Genomic DNA, 19,504 nt, shown 5'->3' on the forward strand with positions numbered 1-19,504 from the left:
AACTCTTAGCTAAGTGCTAAAGCATGCTATTATTGCAATTAAATAGGAATTTGCTGTAACTCAGGCATGGAATGTCCAATCTGCCCCAAACTTCACACTTTTGATAAGCGTTCTGTCCTGAACACATCTACATGAGAATATTCAGTTATAGTAATAGCGCCACCTACTGGCAACAGGAAGTGTCATGTTTAACACGTTGATGCCATTCTAGCAACATGTTAAAAATGCCATTGAGGTCTAAACATGCTAGAAACATGTTAAAACATGCTAGCTAATGTTAAAACATGCTAGCAATACTTAGCTAAGTGGTAAAGCATGCTAATTCAATGAAACAGGATGTTGTTGTTACTCAAGAAGGCAATGTCCAATATGCGCCAAACTTCACACTTTTAATAAACGTTCTGTCCTGAACACATGACCATGCTCATATTCAGTTACAGTCATAGTGCCACCTGCTGGCAACAGGAAGTGACATGTTAAACACTGTTGTGGACATATAAAAACATATAAAAAAGTGCCAGCAAGTGCTAAACATGCTAACAACATACTAGAAACATGCTAAAACATGCTAGCAAACACTTAGCTAAGTGCTAAAGCATGCTATTGCTGCAATTAAATAGGAATTTGCTGTAACACAGGCATGGAATGTCCAATCTGCCCCAAACTTCACACGTTTGATAAGAGTCATGGCCTGAACACATCTACATGAGAATATTCAGTTATAGTAATAGCGCCACCTGCTGTCAACAGGAAGTGACATGTTTAACACTGTTGTGGTCTCCTAATAACATATATAAAAGAGCCAGCAAGTGCTAAACAGGTTAGCAACATACTAGAAACATGCTAGCAAACACTTAGCTAAGTGATAAAGCATGCTATTACTGCAATTAAATAGGAATTTGCTGTAACTCAGGCATGGAACGTCCAATCTGCCCCAAACTTCACATGTTTGATAAGAATCATGGCCTGAACGCATGCCTATGCTCAAATTCAGTTATAGTAATAGCACCACCTACTGGCAACAGGAAGTGACATGTTTAACACGTTGATGCCGTTCTAGCAACATGTTAAAAATGCCATTGAGTTCTAAACATGCTAGAAACATATTAAAACATGCTAGCAATACTTAGCTAAGTGCTAAAGCATGCTAATTCAATGAAACAGGACTTTGTTGTTACTCAAGAAGGCAATGTACAATCTACCCCAAACGTCACACGTTTGATAAGAGTTATCTCTTGAACACATGTCCATGCTCATATTTAGTTATAGTCATAGCGCCACCTGCTGGCAACAGGAAGTGACGTTTAACACTGTTCTTGACTCCTAATAACATATAAAAAAATGCCAGTAGGTGCTAAACATCCTACCAACATACTAGAGACATGCTAAAACATAATAGCAAACACTTAGCTAAGTGCTAAAGAATGATATTACTGCAATTAAATATGAATTTGCTGTAACTCAGGCATGGAATGTCCAATCTGCCCCAAACTTCACACTTTTGATAAGCGTTCTGTCCTGAACACATGACCATGCTTATATTCAGTTATAGTCATAGCGCCACCTGCTGGCAACAGGAAGTGACATGTTTAACACTGTTGTGGACTCCTAATAACATATAAAAAAGTGCCAGCAAGTGTTAAACATGCTAACAACATACTAGAAACATGCTAAAACATGCTAGCAAACTCTTAGCCAAGTGCTAAAGCATGCTATTATTGCAATTAAATAGGAATTTGCTGTAACTCAGGCATGGAATGTCCAATCTGCCCCAAACTTCACACTTTTGATAAGAGTCATGGCCTGAACACATCTACATGAGAATGTTCAGTTATAGTAATAGCGCCACCAACTGGCAACAGGAAGTGACATGTTTAACACGTTGATGCCGTTCTAGCAACATGTTAAAACATGCTAACAATGCTTAGCTAAGTTCTAAAGAATGCTAATTCAATGAAACATGACTTTGTTGTTACTCAAGAAGGCAATGTCCAATTTGCACCAAACTTCACATGTTTGATAAGAGTTCTGTCCTGAACACACATCCATGCTCATATTCAGTTATAGTCATAACGCCACCTACTGGCAACAGAAACTGACATGGTTAACACCGTAATGCAGTACTAACCACATAATTATTGTGTACTAAGCATGCTAGAAACAGACTGAACATGCTAGCAACACTTAGCTGAGTCATGAAGCATGCTATTATCACCATTATACAAAACATTTTGTAACTGACTTTGACATACTCTTACTATATATACCTCCTTAAATGTACATTTCCCAACCATGCTCTGCCTTCCTAAAGCCACCGAGTGTTGATGGCACGGGTGCGAGGGCCCTTTCATCGCTGCTTGCAGCTTTAATCTTATTTAAAACCCCAAAGTTGTCTTAAGATGTGAATTTATTACAAAAAAAATCTAATTGATCAAATCATATTTCTATAAGAGTGCTGAATTTAATCATCCAGTCAATGTCAGTCAGGATAGGGGGGTTGTCATGATGAAAACTCCAAACATTTGGTATCTCTGAAAAGCCCTGGATTTTTAACGTTACAGGACAAAATGGTCTCAAACAAATGTCATCTGAGCTACAAAGGAAAACTCCTCAGGCAGATATAATGATAAATGGGCACATATATTAATGTTTCTGCCACACACGCGCCGAGAACCGCTGTGAGGTTGAAAGAGTGTATCGTATTTTCCCGCGAGCGTTCGGCCATTTCTGCAGACTTGAGCAGTGTGCACGCGCTGTGTGCACGCGCTGTCTGAGAAGTGGCCGCGCTTCAGGAGGAACTTATGTTTAGCAAATTCAGTTCCCTTTCGCATCTGTGAGGAATTTCATAGTTTTTTAAATACTGTATTGTAATTATCATTAATAAGTAGGGCCAAACGTTAACTTGACAGACATGCGCACGCACAAGTGACGTAACAGATTTAATAGCAACAGGTTGTTTGCCTCTGTTAATAGATTGTATAATTTACTTAGTAGTTATAATTTGTTTAGTATATCGAATAATTAAAGTATTTACCTCCAGAAAACTCAAGTTATCAGTCCTCTCAGCACAGGGAGTAGACAGTCGAGATGTGTGCACGCGCTGGCTCTGACTGGCCAGACTTCCGCTTTTATACTCCTACCTATTGTTTTCGCGGGCTTTGCACGCGAGTCTGGCAGCAAAGTTTATATATTTTAATATTTATACATATATAAAATGTATATCATCACCCAGCATACCTTGTTAAATCATCCTGGCATTCAATTATTAATAATAATAAAACTGCTGTGATTGGTTAATAGAGCTTCGCGGCGTGACGTCACGGCTCTAGCGCCGCGGTGGCTGATGGGTAAAATCGTAGAGGGGCTGAAGATGGCGCTCTGAGTGGTTGTCTTTCCCGATCTCTGCAACAGATTGCTCTTTTTTGTTAAGTTAAGTGACCCTTATCAAGTTTGATTTAATCTTAATCTACTTACTATTCGCACTGTGTAAATTCGGGAAAAATGTCAAAATCCCAAAGGAAAAGGAAAGACTTGTTAGATCAAGCTGTTAAATGTTTAGCAGCATCCGATGGAGTGATGGTTAGCTCCGATCTTATGATATCACCTGAAGGTAGCAATTTACTGATTGACATTTGTCATGATTATACCACCCCTGCTTCTCCACCACTTTCCTCTGTTGCTGAAGACTTTCCATCCATGCCTGTGACTCCAAGATATTATATAATATTATTATACATTATTATAATATTTTAATATTATTATAATATAATATTATATATTATATAAGATATTATATCCACTCTCTCTGACCTGATTAACTCCAGGGCGGACGGTATGGAGAAACTGATCAACAGTAACGCTATGAAAATAGAAGGACTAAAAAAAAACTGTTGACTTCGTTTGCTCGGAGGTTAAAGATTTAAAGATAAAGGTGTCTAATACAGAGAGATGCATTGATGAAGAAAAACGTGCTCGAGCACCGCGTACGGGAGCTGGAAGGGTACCACAGGAGGTGGAACCTGAAGTTGTATGAGTCCCAGAGAAAGCAGATCAGAACATACGAGCGGATGTCATTCAGATTTGTCTGCAGGTGCTAGCCGAGGGAAAGATCAAGCTTCCAGATGTGATCGATAGGCTACTGTTCATCGCTTAGGATCAAGGATGCAACCTGACAAGCCGAGACCTGTAACTCTTCAGTTCTCCAGCAGAGTGCACCGTGACGCAGTTTGGAAGGCTGCTAGAAACAACTCGTACCTGCGTGATAATAAGCTTCGCTTTGCTGAAGATTTCTGTGAGGAAGACAGAGAGCGGAGAAAGAAGCTCTGGCCTGCAGTTAAAAGTGCAAGAGATGCAGGAAAAAAGGCTTACTATGTCAGAGCCCGTGCCTTTGTTGAAGGCAAAGAAATCATTCTTCCACCTTAATGGCTATTTTTCAAGTTGATGCTTACTAATCCAGTATCTTCTGTCTACGCATGCACTTTGGATCTTGTACCTTAAAGTAACAACATGTAGCTTTTCAACCTTCATAATATATTTCCAAGACCCTTGTGATAGTACATCGACTTACAATAGGTTGAATGAGACGTCTGCCAGAGCCTGACGGGGTCTGTATCGCTTTTACTGGCACTATGTAACTTCGCGGTGCGGGTAGTAACCAGCGCTCAAAAAGAACTACAAAATTCGACTGCTTTACGGCATACGTCACTTTGCCCACCACTTCCTCAAATGTGGCCAACCAGCGCGTTTGTTTTCATGCGTCTGTTTTCGTCATGGCTGAAGCAGCAGCAAAACGTAAGAAGTCCAAGGTTTTGTCGGAGTAGAGTCGGAAGAGGAAAAGGGAGAGTGATAAACTGAAAGGCAGGACGAGGATCAATATTGGTCGAGCGTTTGCTCGCTGGCGTGAGCTAATGGAGGAGGAGTGTTACCAGACCGATGCTGACTTGGCCGTCATGCTGTTGAACTAGTAAGTAACTGTAAATTGCTTGCATACTATCTTTAGTTTTTCTAATCTGTTGTCTGCCTGGCTACGGAAACTATCTGGTCCTCCATTTATCTTCATGAATCGGCTAGTAGATGAGCGAATTATCAATCTGGTAGCTAGTAAACACTAACATGCGTTAGTTTTAGATGGTTAGGATGCTATCGCTATCATTCTCGTTCCGATTTGAGCATTGTAATCGACATGCAAATCGCAAATGTTTGAGTTAAAATGTTTAGTCTACTAAGTATAAATTATAAAAGGAGGAAGATTAATAATATTATCATTGCCCATATGAAAAACAAACCTACATGCTTCATATACAGTAACTGTAAATCATTTTACGACAGCGGTAATGGACAATTCCGCTTCCAACCTGTAGGGCGACCGCAGAGGAAAAGTTCCATGTTGTTGCTTTAATATTCTTTTAAGTAGGCTATAGTTCAATACTTTATTTGGAACTTGTCAAGTTGTTATATGATAAGTTGGTTCACTTATCATTGACTTTTGTTTAAGTGCAGAGTTTGGGAGTTCCCTTTTTGCCCTAAGCTTTTGTCTTAAGATGATCTTATTTGTTTTCACGACGTTGTTATCTTTGTTTTCATTAAATGTCAGGGGTATACGGCAAACTGTAAAAAGGAAAGCTTTATTTTTGTTTGCAAAAACACTGAAGCCTGATTTTTGTTTTTTCCAAGAATCCCATTCATCTGTTAATGATGCAAAATTTTGGAGATCACAATGGGGTAATGACCTTTGGTTTTCCCATGGTACTGAACGCTCTGCAGGAGTTACTACTCTAAGGAATGCATTTAAAGGGAATATTGTATATACAGATTGTGATTCAAATGGTCGTTTTTTCTGTGTAATGTCATTGATCTCAATTCAACTTTTATTATTATGGCCAATATTTATGGTTTTAATTCAAGGTCTGAGAATGCCAGTTTTCTTGATTTTATAGAAAGTAGACTACTTTACTGGCTAAATAAATTGATAAATGGCCTCCTGGTCAGCCCTCATCACTTAATTCAAAGTTTAAACAACTCATGGAGAGACTTGATGTGATTGATGTCTGGAGGACCAAATTCCCTAATACTAAAGCTTTTACCTGGAGCAACAAGGCTGCTTCTCTTCGCTCTCGTATAGACTTTTGGCTAATCTCTAAATCTATTGACATTCGCAATACTTTTGTTGATATTCTTCCAACACCCCTAACTGACCATAAGGCTATTTTTATAAAAATTAAACTCTCTGTTAACACTTTAAACTCTATTAAACCATCATATTGGAAGTTAAATAGATCTCATAATACCGTTAAGCTAAAAATAAACTATTTCATAAACCATTATTGGGAAAAAGCTGTGAGGGAACGCTCTTTTAGTAATAATTGGGAGTTATTAAAATTTGATATTAGTAAATTTATGAGAAGATATGGGAGTGAGCTTGCCAAGCTTAGGAAAGCTGAGGAAGAGGCAGTTGTTAGTGAAATTGCTGCCGTTACGTTAAATATTGATATTGATATCTGATGATATTTACAAACGTAAAGCTGAAGGTGCCTTTGTGCGATCTAGGAGGAGATGGATGGAGCAAGGAGAACAAAATTCTGCCTACTTCTTCAGCTTAGAGAAGTCTAATGCCACTTATAATAGTTTGTCTAAACTCAATGTTGATGGTATCGTTACGGATGACCCCAAGACAATTTCTGATTATTGCAATAAGTTTTATAAGTTATTATATACCTCTAGGTTCGATGAGGATGATGCATCCTCTTTTTTAGACTCCATAGTCGACCTGATTACTATAGAGGCAGATGACAAAAATCAGTGTGACGATCCAATTTCCCTTAAGGAATTTTGATTCTATTAATCATCTTAAAGTCAACAAGTCTCCGGGGAATGACGGTATTACTGCCGAATTTTATAAGGCATTCTGTGAACCCTTATCTCCGTTCCTTGCAGAAGTTCATGCAGAGAGTATTCTGAAACATCTCTTCCTCCTAGCTTGACACAAGGTGTGATTACTCTAATTCCAAAACCAAAAAAGGATCCACTTCTTATTGAAAATTGGCGTCCAATCTGTTTACTTAATACAGATTATAAGATTCTAGCTCTAATTTTTGCTCAAAGATTACAGAAAGTCATGAGCTATTTAATTGATGAATCTCAGTCTGGATTTATAAAAAATAGGCACTTTTCTAATAATATCAGATTAATTTTAGATCTCCTTGACTATTCTGATTTGATTTCAGAGGAAAGTTTTATCTTTTTTTTAGACTTCCACAAGGCTTTTGACACAGTGGAGCATAATTTTATTTTTCGTTGCCTCAGGAAATTTGGCTTTGGTGATTTTTTTAATAATGCCATCAGGACACTTTATACTAACAGTAACTGTTCGCTGAAATTTAGTTTTGGTATGTCACCTAGATTCAGTCTTCAGAGGGGTATCAGGCCCTATCTCACCCTATCTTTTCCTCCTTGCCACGCAGGTTTTCTCTCATTATATTAATAAAAGTGCCTTGAAAGGGATTCTCACTGCAGAAAGGGAAATAAAGATCAGCCAGTTGGCAGATGACACTGCTCTTTTTTTTAAGAGATGCCTCTTGGGTCCCGTTTGCAGTCAGCACTGTTGAGAGATTTTCTAAAGCTTCTGGTCTTTTTTTAAATTTGTCTAAATGCAAACTACTTTCAATTAAAGAATGTAACCTAACTATAATTAATAATATTCCAATTAAAGATAAGATATCTTATCTAGGTATCTCTATATGTAAAAAATCAAATTGATAGATGTGCATGTAATTTTTCCCCTATTCAGAAAACCCAAAGAAAATGTAATTTATGGCTACAGAGAGACTTATCTCTGAGGGGAAGAATATTACTTGCTAAAGCGGAAGGTATCTCCAGACTTTCATAATGCTGCTCAGTCGCTCCATGTGGATAACAACACTATCAAAAGTATTGACAAAATGTTATTTAAATTCATATGGAAAAATGGCATACATTATATCAAGAAATCTGTTGTTTTAAATTCTTATTTAGATGGTGGCCTCATGTTGTTAGACTTTTGTACATTCAATAATACTCTTAAAATTAATTGGGCCAAAAACTCTCAAAAATCTTACCTCTATTTGGAACTTCATTATATTTTCTCCAAATTTGGTGGTTTTAATTTTTTATTGCTTTGTAATTATAATGTTGAAAAAATACCAGCTAAATTATCTAAATTTCATAAGCAGATCCTTCTCGCCTGGTCTCTGATATACAAGCACAACTTTTCTCCTCATAAATATTTTATATGGAATAATCGTGATATTCTGTATAAAAACAAATCTCTTTTCTTCCAGCGCTGGTTTGAGGCTGATATCTTGCTTGTAAGTCAGTTGTTTAATGCACATGGCCATTTATTAATTTATGAAGAATTTCTTAATCGTTTAAACATTCCCATTACCCCTACAGAATTTGCTATTGTTTTTGATGCCATTCCATCTGGAGTTATTAGACTGTTTCAACATATCTCCTACCCCTCTTCTTTACCTCCTTTAGATCCTAAAGTTACAGTGGTGGGGAAAATTGCTTTTCATCCTCTTCTTCTAACAGATCAATACGTCAATTATTTCTTAATGAATATGTTTCTATTCCAAATGTCACAGTTTATTGGAATGCTTTTCTTCCCAATATTGTCTGGAAAAAAGTCTGGCTAACTCCAAATAGATACTTAATTACTAATAAGATAAGAGAAGATTTCCTTTCGAATTATCCATCGTGTATATCCCGTTAATACTTTCTTAAATAAATTCAAGGTAGATGTTAATGCAAACTGTTCTTTTTGTGGACAGCACCCAGAGACTATAGTGCATTTGTTTTGGCTTTGCCATTATTCTAAATTGTTATGGAAAGACTTTTTCCGTTTTGTGTTTGAAAACATTGATAAGGATTTTTCTCTACTTTGGGAAAATGTTTTGTTTGGAATTGTTAATTGGAAAAATGAGCAATTACACAAAAACAAAATATTCTTAATTAATCTTCTTTTTTTGTTAACAAAATTTTATATACATAAATGTAAATTTTCAGGTCAGAAACCACTTTTCTATGTTTTGATTACTGAAGTACAACATTACTTTGGGACTATCTCTGAGTCATGTAACAAGAAGGCTTTAAAAACAATTGAAATATGTAAATCTTTAATATGTAATTTTTTTTTCCTGATTAGTTATACCCCTGTCTCTTTTTTGTTTTGTTTTGTTTTTTATTGTGACTGTTTATATAATGTTTTCAATTTCAGAAAAGAAAATGGCGGTGGGTGAGACAGGTGTGCTTGTAGCTCTTCTGTTGTATGCTTTATTATTAAGCCTTTGTGGAAATCCAACTGATAACATTGGAGTTAATCTGAACAGGAAAAATATTTCCTCCCAATGCCAAGGAGTTGAAATCCATATCAGTATAAGTTTAAAAACAACGGGCACAGGCTACAAACATTTCGGCTTTGGAAGGGGTGTAATTCATACTTGCGTTTGGGCAAAGTCTCCGCGCACTGGGCAAAAGCGTAAAACCTGTGCCGTGAGCAGACGCCAAAATAACAACGGTTTGATTATCTCGCTCTATTTATTGCTATCTGGCGATATACACCAATGCCCTGGTCCAGAGACTGCATGTAGAGGAAATCTGCCAACAAAGGCACAAACAGAGGAAGCGATCAGTCACCTGCGGCTTGCTCCTGTCGAGAGCGTGGACCTGGTGAACGGGCTGTCTTTGGGTCTGCTGGATGTTGTGTCGTCCAATGTGGTTGGCGGTGCGGCTGGCGGACGCTGGCGGCGGGAGATGCCTGGTGCGGGCGCGGCGGTGGACTCGGGGGCCGGTGTAGCAGTCGATTCTGTTCCCTATCGGAATTCCTGTTCCCCCTGAACGAGCCGTGTCTGCTGACAGCGCATGCGTCAAAGCCTTAATAAACCTTAATAAATCAAAGCTTTAATAAACATTACATTGAAATCTGTAATAATGTTTTAAATTTGAAAAGAAATAATCTGGATTGAATTGACAGATGGGGGAAAATTCGCTTCTAATAAAAAAAAAAAAAAAAAAAAAAACCAATAAAAAAACGCTTAAATTTCGGGAAAAAATACAATCCTTTTTTAACCCTTTGGCTTCCCGTACATCCAGTTGTGCTTCTTGCTCGTATTCAGTTCTGATGGTACGCATGGTAACTCGGCAACTACGCATGATTTGTAGTATGATTTGCGTAAAGGGAACAAGAATTCCGATAGGGAACAGAATCGACTGCTACACCGGCGGATGCCGGGTGCCGGGGCGGTCGAGTGTGCGGCTGCGGTGTGCTGCTGGGGCTGCAATGCCAAACGCTAGTAGACACCGGGCGCTGGAGGGGACGAGGACGGGACGGCTGCGGTCGGCGGAGTCTCTGGCAACTGGAGGACATGCAACACTGACGGGACTGCTATCCGGGGGGGGTGAGGAGGTGGATGCGCACTTTGTTTGTGTGGAGTCACCTGTGGTGTCGGCTACAAGATCGAGGCCGAAGGCCACTACCGTGAGAAGTAAAAACTTGGTCTTCACTGAGGAACAAATATCCGTTTTTGCATCGAAGGGTTTGCATTGTTTTCATTTAAACATTCGCAGCTTACTGCCAAAGATCACAGAGGTGCGTGAGCTGGCCAGGAAAATCAAGGCAAGTGTTTTATGTTTTTCAGAAACATGGTTAGATTCTTATATTACTGACTCTGAAGTTGAAATTGAAAACTTTGTTATCGTTCGCAAAGATCGGAATAGACAGGGGGGTGGGGTTTGCATATTTGTGAGGTCTGATATTGATTTCAATCTAAGACAGGACCTGGACAATGTTAACCTTGAAGCTGTGTGGATTGATATTTTGCTTCCAAAAAGCAAACCAATTTTGTGTGGTGTTGTCTATAGACCTCCAAATCAAAATGACTTCATCCAAACCTTGGAATGCGTTAGTGCAGGCTGTCATGATTTTTTAAACCAGGAAGTCATTTTAATGGCAGATAATAATATTGATGTTTTGAATACAGAAGGGCCACTATACAATGGCTTTTGTGACTTTCTGAAAATGCATGGTCTAACCCAATTAATTAGTGTTCCAACCAGAATAACTGAGCATAGCCAAACTGCCATTGACCACATTATTGTATCTGACACAAGCAAAATTCTACAAAGTGGTGTCATTGTGTATGGAATTAGTGACCATTTTTTAACCTACTGTATCAGGAAAGTTAAGAGGGCTCAGATTAAATGTCACAAATCTGTGAAAAGCAGAAGTTTAAAAGGGTATAATGTTAAAAATTTTCAGGGCATACTTAATAATATCAACTGGATGGAAATTACCAACATATGTGATGTTGATACAGCATGGGATTGCTTTCAATCTATTTTCTTGGAAATACTTGACAAGATAGCCCCATTAAAAGAGACCAGGATTAAACAAAGATCACAGCCTTGGATAAATAATGATATCTTGGACACCATTTACTTGAGGGATAAAATTTTAAGTGAGTTTAAAAGAACCAAGCTGCCTGTTCTTTTTAAAGAATATAAAGTAATCAGAAATAAGGTTCAGCGAATGGTGGATGAGGCGAAAAAGGATTTTTTTATGTTAAAATTGAGGAGCATAAAAAGGATCCCAAGAAATTGTGGGAAACTCTTAGGCCTTTGGGGACGAAAGAGAACCCTAAGCAAAAACAAGGTAAAATAGGCCTAGATATTAATGGGTCCATATTGTATGATAGAAAAGTGGTGGCAGATACTTTTAATAGTTTCTTCACAACAATTGCAAGAAATCTGGTGCAGAAGCTTTCATCTGCATCAGGTGTTTTTAGTGATCCACAGAGGGTGCATAAGTTTTATGAAGAAAAGGGAGTTCAGCCAAACACTTTTTATTTTAAGCAAGTAACAGAGGAGCTGGTACTAAAAAAACTTAAAGGCCTAAATCCTTCCAAGGCTACCGGTTTTGATAACATCTCTGCCAGGTTTCTTAAGGATGCTGCTGAAATAATCGCTCCTGTCATAACTTATCTTATTAATTTATCTATTAAAAAAAAACATTTCCCCAGTAAATTTAAGGTGGCAAGAGTGATACCTCTATTTAAAAAAGGGCCCAAATCTGATCCTGGAAATTTTCGCCCTGTATCTATCTTGTGTTCAATATCAAAAATTGTGGAAAGGATTATTTATGAGCAAATAGACAGTTATTTAGCAGAACATAACCTTTTATTTGACTTCCAATCAGGTTTTAGAAAAGCCCATTCCACTAATACCTGTCTGCTTTATCTTACAGACTTTATTAGAAAAGAGGTAGAGAAGGGGAATTATTGTGGCATGGTGTTAAAAGACCTTCAAAAGGCCTTCGATACGGTTCAGTATGATGTCCTTTTGAACAAACTAAAAGCCCTAGGATTTTCTCCAGCATCTCTTCAGTGGGTGAGGTCATACCTGGTGGACAGAGAACAGGTGGTAGATGTGGAAGGGACCTTGTCCTCACCACTTAAATTAACTTGTGGAGTTCCCCAGGGGAGTATTTTGGGTCCTCTCTTTTTTTTATTATATGTTAATGATATGTCGTCAGCTATAGACTGTAATTTGTTTTTATTTGCAGATGACTCAGCTATTCTAGTCTCTCATAAAGACAAATCAGAGGTGGAAAGGCTGCTTAGTTCAGAACTCCTTAACCTCAGTGTTTGGCTAACAGACAACAAGCTGTCTCTCCACCTTGGTAAAACAGAGTCAATTCTTTTTGGGACCAGAGATAAACTGAAAAAGGCTATGGGGTTTAGGGTAGTCATAGGTAATGTTGAAATTACAGCCAAGGAAGCAGTTACTTACTTGGGCTGTATACTAGATAACAAATTATCAGGTGAGCTTATGGCCCGAAAAATTATTTCAAAGGTAAGCCAAAGGACTAAGTTCCTAGCAAGAATATCCAGCCTCTTAGATAGTAAAACCTTAAAAATCCTAGCTGATGCGCTTGTTCAATGTCATCTGGACTATGCCTTGTACATCTTGGTACACGGGCATTACTAAAGGTCTTAAAGACAAGCTACAAGCTTTGTCAAAATAAACTAATCAGAGTGATTCTTAAATTAAACCCTAGAACTCATCTTCTTTCTCACCATTTTTCCAGTCTTGGGTGGCTTAGAGTGGAGGAGAGGGTTTCTCAACTTAAACTGTGTTTAGTTTATAAAATAAGAAATAATCTGGCACCCAAGTATTTATGTGATTACTTTTCAAAAATTAGTGATACGCACAATTACTGTACCAGGGGGAGTTCCACAGATTATAGGCCCTGCCGCTTTAGGAGCTGTGTGGGAAAGTACTCTTTCCTATACTCTGCAGCTGTCTTGTGGAATAGTTTACCTTTAAATCTCAAACTGTTGAGCTCTTCATATTATAATTTTAAATCTTCAGTAAAAAAATGGTTATTAAACTTATAAAGAAAAAAGAAAGGAAAAAGAAACAGAAATCCTTGAAGTAGTAGGAATACTGTTTTGTCTGTTTGTGTGTCTGTTGGTCTATTTGGGAATTTAGTCATTGTTTTTTTGTTTTATTGTGTTTTTATTAGCTTTATTTTATTTGTATTTTTTATGCTTCCTTTCTTTATTGTCCTCAATGTTGTTAGTCCATGTACTGTTATACATTTTCCATCATAAGGACCACAATGGAAACAAGCCTTTGGGCTTTTTTGTGTTTTTTATCCTTTTGAACACTTCGTGTTGATTGTTGTTGTTCAATAAAAGTTTTCATTCATTCATTCATTCAATAAAAACAATACAAAAAATGGGTAAAATCGTCATTTTGTGAGGCAACTTTTTGATGCACCGAGAAGGGATTTTTTATTATTATTATTATTATTATTTTATGCTTAAAACAATATACAGATAATAACAGACAACAACAGAACTAAAACAAATCAAATTAAAATCAAAATCACAAAGGGGGGAATCATGTAAATTAAACATATTGATAAATCATATATGAGAATTACATGACACTGAAAAATGAAAAGAATTACAAACAGATAATGTTTTTAAGGCCTTTTTGTTCTCAGACAACTTAATTGAAAAGAGGTATTTTTCATATTTAAATATTTAGATTTATGAGTATGAAACTTTGCTAGTAACAAGATCAGATTAATTACATAAAAAATACCTTTTTTAGATTGATTATAATCTACAAAGCCTAGGACCACATCCTTCCAATACAACACACATTCATTATAGATTTCAGACCTAATAAATCCTAAGACATCTTGCCAAATCATTTAGGTAAATGGACAATACCAAAAAAAAGAAAAAAAAAGATGACCTACAGTTTTTTATGAATTATTTTAAAATAAATCTCTTTTACTTTATTGGTTACTTTATATGGAAGCATCCAAACTTTTTTCCAACAGATATTACCAACTGCATTATTCCAGTAAGTTGTCACAGACGGTAAAGTAACAATGTTTTGCTGAAAAAGTGAACGGACTGATCGATTGTTTTTACAGGGAGAAGCAAAGCACAATTTGCCAACAGGAGTATTGACCATAGAGACTGTAGAGTCAATGATTTGATTACTTTCAATGATTACTTTCCTTCAATGATTCTTATTAACATTAGGTGTCACCACTAATGGCCAATCATCACTTAATTATCTCATTAACTTCAACACTGCTTCAGTGTTAATTTTTAACACTCTGTAGTTGGACCTATATGTACACCGAGGAGTGTTGATTTAACACTGGGGATTTTGCTGTGAGGGCATTAAATGACAGCCCATCCACCGGAAAAGAATAGTTTATTTAGTAAATAAAACTCAACTTTTAAAATATGAGCATTTGAACTCAGAGCACAAGAAATACCTGATGATCCCCAAACTTTCTGAAATATTTTGTCGTATGCAGTTCTGGTCTGCATCTCTCCTCTCAGTCTCCTCAATGTCTGCAACCTGTTGTTGGAGCACAAATATATTTGATACTAGCATTACAATTATCATTGCCACTGTGAAACTAGTTATTTGTAGGTTAGTTGTCGGTATGCCTTGAAAGTAATAACTAATTTAGACCTGTATGGTGATGAGTGGTTTTCATCTCATCATCATCACTTTTAAATTGCAAAATGTAAGAAGCTATAAAGAAATTCATAGCGAGTTGAAGGTGTAAAATACCTTTAGCTTCATTAATTCATCACTGAGTCTTTCCTCTGTCATGTCCGTTTCAGCGATGAGGTCTTGTGCACTTGAGCTCTGCACTGTTTGCCACTGTGTTTAACAAAGTTGGTGCCTTGCGTGTATGTCTGCCGATCCAGGGGTCCAGTGCTCAAAACTGGGTTTTATGTTGTGAGGATTTCTGTCCCCAGCTAAGACCATTCAGGAAATAAAGTAGCAAAACCAACTCTTCACACTCTTCTAAATAATGGCAACAGATCTAATTTGCCTCATTACATCCAACCGCACACAGTGGATCTGCATGATGTGAAGAACTCACAAAGTATTCACAAGAGACCGAAGTTGTTTACATTCTTGTGTATAATTGTCATGTTTCATGAAAGAAAAAACCTCCAGTAATAAACGTACATTTCAACAAGTCAGTTGTAATCCTCTCCATTGAAAGTCTCCCAGAAGTCCTCTGAATTCTCCTCCCCATTGCAGGTTTCACGTGGTTCACTAATGTCACTGACTGGATAAAGAACAGACATTACATTTACACAACTTAGCTGCAAATTAGAAAATGAAATAAATAAATAAACCTGTGACTTTTGTATTATCTGCCATGCTGAACACTCCCTTTCTGTGTAAATCCATTACAACAACTGGATGATGACGACCACATTTTAGACATGAAAGGTTATAATCATGTGCCTCAACATGTAAATATGCATGAAAAAACTCTGACTCTTTTTGGTAAGGCACATGTGATGTCCTTTGCTCCCAACTGCACATGAGCCTTAGTGAGAATAGACATAAGAACAAGTATCAGTGTTAGTTCAGGATGAAAAATCTTAAGACTAATGTTTTTTCCATTTCACAAATAACTAATTTAAGAAGCTAAACCTGCACAGAATTTCTTATGAAGATGCACAGAAAGATGGTTAGCAGCACTTGATATCCAGTCGCCCGTGCATCCAGTCTTGGTATCGGTAAAACACACCACAATTACTGCACTTCTTGCAGTATGTGGATATTCCTGATGAGGAAAATACACAGACATTAATAGGACAATGTAAAACAATCACCTGGAAAATATATTGTATTGCATACTTTAACCTAATACTGCCCCAAATACTGCAGCAATGCAAACTTACTGCACACTGACATAGACCAATGTCTTAATAATTATTAAATATTCACTATTCACAACTGACAAACCAACAATGCCTACCTGTCACACCATTGAGCATCGCCGCTTTAGTATTTCTGGTGATGAGGACAGGAGCGCTGAGACGAACAGGTCCAGGCCACTGAGAGCAGAACTCTTCCTCAGGAATAAGATGAGGAATATCTTCCTTCTTTACATCTTCCGTAAAAACATCTGATAGTGTGTCAGGAAGCGTTTTATTATGGTATATATACTGTACCGTCTGCTTCAGGCCTTCAGACTCTAGAGGATATTCCCACTGTTGGCCAGACGGGTCCTCATGTTGTGATGGTTCAGTCTCTGCCTCTGCTTGTGGAAGCGTTGTGAAGAGCTGCCGCTTCATTTGAAAGAGACGGCGTTTTGCAATGCTCTTATGCAGGCATGATTTCCTACCTTTGATACAAGTCAATGCCAAGTGTTTGTCTTGGAATTGTAATTAACCAAGACTCTGCCCAGTCTACAGTAATGTGAAACCTTTGGCTCATATACTGATATATAATACTTGTAGTTAGGGCCTCCAATAGTAACAAAGCTAGTAAATGTGGCCCCGTTACTTTTAGCCTGATCTCGCCGTTTAAGGCATTGATTTTTCCATTTTTCACCAAACCATTTTTGCTCAACCATCCCAGTTAACACGTCCTCTGATAATCTTCATTAGGCGGAATAGCACTGGAGTAGTCCACTGATCTCAGATGAACACATGGTGTAACCAAAAGGTCACTCCTTTGTGCTATTTCAGAACCAGTGTTGCAGATATGCATTTCACACACAACCTTATGTGATGAGCCTCAAATTTGTTGTTTCACCACATGAATGGGGATACAGGGCCCACAAAACATATATCCCATTCTTTCTATCAACACTCTGTGCTGGTAGATGACCCGTTGAAGATATGGGATGTGTGGCTTTTTTTTTGGCTTTTTTTTATTTATTTTTTAATTTAATTTTTATAATTCAGGCTCACTCCACAGTGAGGACACCTTTCTCTCAATCACTAGTGGAGCTGCTGATTCTGCTGGATGAGCGACTGGTTGCTCGAGTCTGAGGAGGAGGAGGAGAGAAAATATCTCTGATATTTTGAATTTGGACTGCAGTACCGATTTTGACCAATAGGTGTCATTCTTACATACAGCACCTTTAACAGGTGAGAGCGTTCACAACGCCTTCCAGGAGCGGCGCGGATACAGCAGTGCAGAGATCTACACCTTACCTTAAAAAGGCGACATAATAGAAAAACAATTTCTTGTATAAAGATTTAAATGCAATTTTTATTCTTTTTTGTCAATTGTAAGTTTTCATTTTAAATGTTGGTGATTTTAACATAAGAAAAGTACATTAACGTTTTGCCACTTGCTTGAGCAACTTGATAGCCTTTATAAATCTATATTGAATAATATGTTGTTTAAATTTATCGAGTGAAATTAAAAGAATGTATAATTGTACAAAGAGAATCGCAACGCTGACAAAAGCCATTCACTGCTATTATAAAGCTTGAAGGAGCCAGGACATTTTTAATATAACTCTGATTATATTCGTCTGAAAGAAGAATGTCATATATACACCTAGGATAACTTGAGGATGAGTAAATCATGGACTAATTTTCATTTTTGGGTGAACTATCCCTTTAAAGACCGTACAACCCAGAGTACTGAGAGTGACTGTCAGAGGACTGACAGTCTTTGACTTGACTTTATTAAAACTACAGCAAACTTGTTGGTCATAAAAAAATTCAAGGCTTCCCTTCATTTTATTTGTGGTAATTTCATGTACATTCAGCTCACTGTACACTACAGATTGACTTTTGTTATAACATGCAACAGATGCCTTATTTATTACAAGTATTTTTCCTGTTATTGTTTCGACTGGTTATCCTTTAAACACCATTACAGTAATCCATGTCTCCTCATAGAGAGGCATTAGGGATTTCAGTGGAAGAAAATCTATTTAGTTCTCCATGAATCATCTTTAAATTTATAAAACTAACATTTAAATGACTGGTGAAATAATAGACTTATGTTGTCATTGTTAACATTAGCCTACTTTACTATTATTACCAGAAATATAATTACTTCTATTTTAGTATATTTACGTATATTTTAATTACTTCTCAACCAGAAAAGAAAAGCATCTAGAAAAGTTGTGGCATTTCACAGCAATAAAATATACAGTTTAAAGTTAAAGTAAAAACATTGTCCAATTTCAGTATTTCTAGCTCCTATACCATCTCTATGTGTAAAGCAACAGCTGATTCATCACTGCAGTAATAAGCCAGTCAAACCGTCTGGAAATCTATATTATTTTACATATAAATGTCTTATATTTACATACATAAATAAAATCATACATTGTCTTATTCAGCAGCCTGAGATTCAAATAAACATATTGAAAAAAACATAATGCCTCACAAACCTGTTGCTGTTATTATAACGGCCCATTTGAACATGAGTTTTGGATGTTCTTCTCTTTCTTCTCATAGTCTCTCAGTCACTGGTTTGGCGGTGATGTAAATGTTGTAAAGCAGAATAAATACCTTCATAAAAAGCCTGAATGCACAAATGTTCATTACAGCACAACATCGGCATGGTCAAAGAAATGTAAAAAAACAAAAACATTTCTAATAATTCCTCCATTTAAACTTAAAGATATTTAATCAAACATGAATTAAGTTTCAACATGACTCTGAAAAACACGGACATTCCTGATTGGGACACCAATCGAATCCCAACAGTTACATCACGTCAGGAATAATTAGCGTCTGAATAATTAACTCTAGTCAATGCTTTTCCTGACGAGTCTTTAGAGAAGCTGGTTGGTTGAAGCTCTTCCCACATAAATGGCAGAGGAACGGCTTCTCTCCAGGATGAACCCTCTCGTGTGCTTTCAGGGATCCGGACGGATTGAAACTCTTTCCACACCGGAAGCGCTTGTAGGTTTTTCTCCAGTGTGGATTCTTTGGTGGCGCTCCAGGTCGTGGTTTTAGAAAAGGCTTTCCCACTCGAAGCACACGTGAGATCTCACAGTAGTGTTTCTCTGCGGCTCTTCTGCTCTCGTTTGCAGGAATCTTCAGGTGTTTTCAGGACTGATGCTGAAGCTTCACAGTTCAGTGATCTTCCTCCAGAGCGAGGACGCTGATGGGTTTCAGATCTACTGTCTGTGTGAAGCTCTTTCCAC

General features: G+C 37.3%; 2 protein-coding genes across 2 annotated transcripts in view; one reads left to right on the plus strand and one right to left on the minus strand.

Moving 5' to 3' along the window:
* Window positions 1-10,167, minus strand: part of LOC307166372 (uncharacterized protein) — a gene marked incomplete at its 5' end in the record, with an annotated part of 53,965 nt that extends 43,798 nt beyond the window's left edge. Inside the window, 2 exons of the mRNA XM_079884681.1 lie at window positions 9,673-9,934; window positions 10,106-10,167. Of these exons, the coding sequence (XP_079740807.1) occupies window positions 9,673-9,934; window positions 10,106-10,167 (324 nt within the window). The remainder of the gene's footprint in view (window positions 1-9,672; window positions 9,935-10,105) is intronic.
* LOC307166749 (uncharacterized protein) overlaps window positions 1-19,504 on the plus strand; it is a 206,856-nt gene that overhangs the window by 98,545 nt on the left and 88,807 nt on the right. The window lies entirely within an intron of this gene.

Source organism: Squalius cephalus (assembly GCF_949319135.1).
Source record: "Squalius cephalus genome assembly, chromosome: 1".
Classification (NCBI taxonomy): Eukaryota; Metazoa; Chordata; class Actinopteri; order Cypriniformes; family Leuciscidae; genus Squalius; species Squalius cephalus.